The sequence below is a fragment of the Salmo salar genome, chromosome 28 (genome assembly GCF_965601325.2).
Source record: "Salmo salar chromosome 28, fSalSal1, whole genome shotgun sequence".
Taxonomy (NCBI): domain Eukaryota; kingdom Metazoa; phylum Chordata; class Actinopteri; order Salmoniformes; family Salmonidae; genus Salmo; species Salmo salar.
In genome coordinates, this window is record NC_138318.1 from 9,740,529 (window position 1) to 9,744,263 (window position 3,735).

Sequence of the window (3,735 nt, forward strand, 5' to 3'; positions counted from 1 at the left end):
CGCATTATCAACAGAATATGAGTCAAATGAAAGACTGTAGCTGCATAACGGTAATACGGGTAACGTGTCCATTAGAGGGAAAATGTGTCGGTGTGCCATCTCGTGAAGAGTCATTGACAGTAATTGTACACAAACATTTTTGACAAGTTTTGGAATAGGATTCCCGGCCAATGGGTACTGACTGTGGGATGCACCATGAGTTGAGCCCTTTGAAATGTCATCCACCCCTTTGTTACACATAGCTGGGGGCGGGATGCAAACAACTTGGCATGTATAAATCTTGCATCAGGAATCCTAGGATTACAGTGGTAGTTTACTCCTCCTACTAGTACACCTATCTGCCCTCGAGTTGTAGGCTACGATTGCATCTTACATACAACAACAATGGCAATGATGCTGCCATTCGGTTATTCCGCTGTCTTTTACATGCTGGTCGGATACTTTGATTCTGCATGCGCTGGATCCGTGCTTCGCAACTCAAATGCCATCAAGAACATACCTTTAGTGGCTGGTCCGATAAGCGCGAGCCCTGACGACTTTTCATTTGACAGCGGGACCCAAAATATGGCAATTGATACCATACAGGTAAGCCCAGCAACATAAAAGTTGACTATTTTATATTGATCAAAGTAGGCTATAAATGTTGAAATTGGAGGTTTAAAAACCATAGATTCCCTCAGTTAAATTGAACCGTTTACCATCAGCAGTATGCATATTATTTAAATTGGATACTATTCTAAAAAGGTAAATGCATACATTAATCATCTACCTCTCTTCTTTCAGTCTTTGAGGTGCTCCACGGATGAGGAGTGCGGTGACCATGGTTTATGCTTTGTGTCCCGAGGCGCCTGTCTCCCATGCAAGAGGCGCAGGAAGCGCTGTATCCGGGACACTGTGTGCTGCCCGGGAAACCAGTGCTGCAATGGTGAGTAGCCTACAAGTCCCAGCTCTTTCATGTTAAATTACACCGTCAAAATATGTTCAATAGAGCCTTAGAAGATGTGACTAAAGCCATTCCTTACTGCTTTGAACTTTTGAAGAGAAGTGTAGTCAGTTGAATTTAAGCAATTCAACACACTTGTTGAAGGACTTAGTGTAATTTCAAGCACATCATCTCATGTTTGATCTTCTTGTTACCTTCCTAGGTGTGTGTTTACCCAGAGATCCTGACATGGCTCAGCACATCGGAATGGAGGACATAGTGCCACTCAGCAATACACATGAGAAAAACTCTACAGTGGAACTGAACTCCAAGTTGCCCACACAAGATCTTTCACAAACCCCAAAAGGTATGTAACAAATCAGTTATGAAGTTTACTGTTGTAAATGGACTCAGAGTGATTATATGTCTTGTTATACACAAAGCCATCAATATGCTAATGTTATTAACGTATTTGTTCAGGTCTGGAAGGAAAACACTGCCTGAGGTCTTCAGATTGCGCAGAGGGACTTTGCTGTGCGCGTCATTTCTGGTCCAAGATCTGCAAGCCAGTGTTGAAAGACGGTCAGGTCTGCACCAAGCACAAAAAGAAAGGCACCCAAGGTTTGGAGATATTCCAGCGGTGTGACTGTGAAGATGGTTTGTCCTGCAGAACACAGAGAGGGGAGCACAGCAGCAAGGCAACTCGAAGTCTGCACACTTGCCAAAGACATTGAATCAGCAGCAATCCATGGATTTCGGTAGCCTTTCAGAAAGTCTAACTAAAGGACTGATGTGATTTCTGACAAGCGAAGTGGAAAGGAAGGAGTTTACTATTGGGAGACCCTTTTGTTTTGGTCTTCTGATTTTGTCACTCAAAAATAGCAGAGTAGTTGTGATTGTTTCTCTATGGAACTTGAGATATATGATTATTACGGTAAATTACTGTATTGTACATAACTTATAGATAATGGCACTTAATTATTTTTGGTCACAACAACTATTCGAAGAGAAGGTGCTCTCTATGCTGTTATCACATTATTGTAAATGTATTAACACTGATTTATACAAGTTTATATAGATTCTGATATAAATTTATATTTTTATTTGAAATAAAGAGTGTTAAAATATTTAACTGTCTTATGAAATAATTGGCACATTATTGCATCAAATCAAATGTATTTATAAAGCCCTTTTTACATCAGCCGATATCACAAAGTGTTATACTGAAACCTAGAGAGGAACCACGCTCTGAAGGGTGGCCAGTCCTCTTCTGGCTGTGCCAGGTGGAAATTATAACAGTACATGGCCAAGATGGATGTTTGTAATTGCATGTAATTATTTACTAGTTTAGTGACCTACCAAGGGAAAGTGGAATTTAAATAATGCAGTCAAAGGATTGATATTGACTGACCAATTCCAAAACCTTACCTACTGCAAGGTATATGACAAGGTATACACCACATTTATAACTATTGATGCATATTGCTACAGTTCTAAAACACGACTTATTATGGAAATAATGTATTAGGCTATATGGGAATCACCGTGATACTTTCCTTTATTTTACAAATCCTAACATCAAACATCTACCACTGTAGTGAGCTGTTTAATTTGATGTACACTAGAACCAGTCCCTTTGCTTCTCCTGCCTTCCATATGGCTGTTTTCGAGGGTGACTTCTAGGGAAGGTTGAGGTGAGAGGCTCACCACACTGCCTTTGGCCTGGTCATCTTGAGCAGAAGAACCATATGTCCTAACTAACATATGGAGGCTTGGTTCTAACTCCCAGCTTAGTCAAATAGCCAAGTGAACTCTGATGTTGAACTCTGAACTTGCAGGGAGGTATGAGTGATGTGTGGTAATAGTGTCGTCATGCTTGTCCCAGACCACAAGCATACCGTGGGTACAAGCTTTGCCTGATGCTAGAACAAATGAATTACATTTTAAAGAGGCAATGCATTAAATGGACATACTTCAGCATTCCCATTACATAGTGCACAAAACATCCATCCCTTTCAAGTATTTTTTGGTTTCGGTATGCAACATTCGTCTTTCTTTGTGTTCCCCCACCTTATAGCATTCCCCCACGAGGAACTGCAGAGTTGAAGTATTTACTTCAAGGTGTCAAGCGTGACAAAGCAGAGGGGTAGGCATTTCAAAGCACAGGTTATACAGTTTGCAATTGTCCTCTTCCCATACATGTGCATCAGCCAGCACTAGAGAGGCTTCCCCTTGCTTTTGTCGAGACCATCATTGGCGGTGGGGAAGACCCAAAACATTTGTGGATGGAATCTCATATAGCACAATGGTGAGGTGAAAACTCTAAATGACCCACTAGACATACAGTATAAGAGCTAATTCTTTGAGGGAAAGAGTTGGCATCTTTAGAATTTCAAAACAAGGGCCTTGCTATTTGATATAAATGTCTAAAGGCAAAGGGAACCCTTTTTAGTACGTTGCTGGTATACACTAATCCGCAAACATTCAGCGTGAATCCTCTTTTGCAATGCAATACAATAAAATAGCAATTTGCCTCTACTGAACAGTGTGAATGTTTGCAGACTACCTCAAATAGTAGTTAAGTAACTGGAGGTTTGCAAACAAACATAGTTGGAAAAACACCAAAACATGTATGTGAAATGGGCATTGTGTTTGGTAAAGTATGTGCTATTAAACACACATTTTCAAACATGTGTGTTTCCTTGACCTGGGTGTTGAGGTCAAGACGTGGTTCTATATACTGTGTATGCTATTTATATGGGATTGTGAGTTGATCTGCTAAAATGTAAATGTAGGCTTTCTAAACATTATTT

At 40.4% G+C, this 3,735-nt stretch overlaps 1 protein-coding gene across 1 annotated transcript; it reads left to right on the forward strand.

Annotated features, from left to right (window-relative positions):
* The first annotated feature begins 260 nt into the window (after nt 1-260).
* On the forward strand, nt 261-2,054 carry dkk1b (dickkopf WNT signaling pathway inhibitor 1b). The gene is made up of 4 exons (XM_014178946.3): nt 261-585; nt 784-925; nt 1,146-1,289; nt 1,403-2,054. The coding sequence occupies exons 1-4, from the start codon at nt 385-387 to the stop codon at nt 1,654-1,656; spliced, it is 741 nt and encodes a 246-aa protein (XP_014034421.1). The 5' UTR covers nt 261-384; the 3' UTR covers nt 1,657-2,054.
* Nucleotides 2,055-3,735: the final 1,681 nt, after the last annotated feature.

Coding starts and splice junctions, on each gene's coding strand:
- dkk1b (XM_014178946.3), top strand. CDS start 385: ATGGCAATGATGCTGCCATTCGGTTATTCCGCTGTCTTTTACATGCTG. Junction 586..783: donor TGGCAATTGATACCATACAG/GTAAGCCCAGCA, acceptor CTCTTCTTTCAG/TCTTTGAGGTGCTCCACGGA. Junction 1,290..1,402: donor TCTTTCACAAACCCCAAAAG/GTATGTAACAAA, acceptor GTATTTGTTCAG/GTCTGGAAGGAAAACACTGC.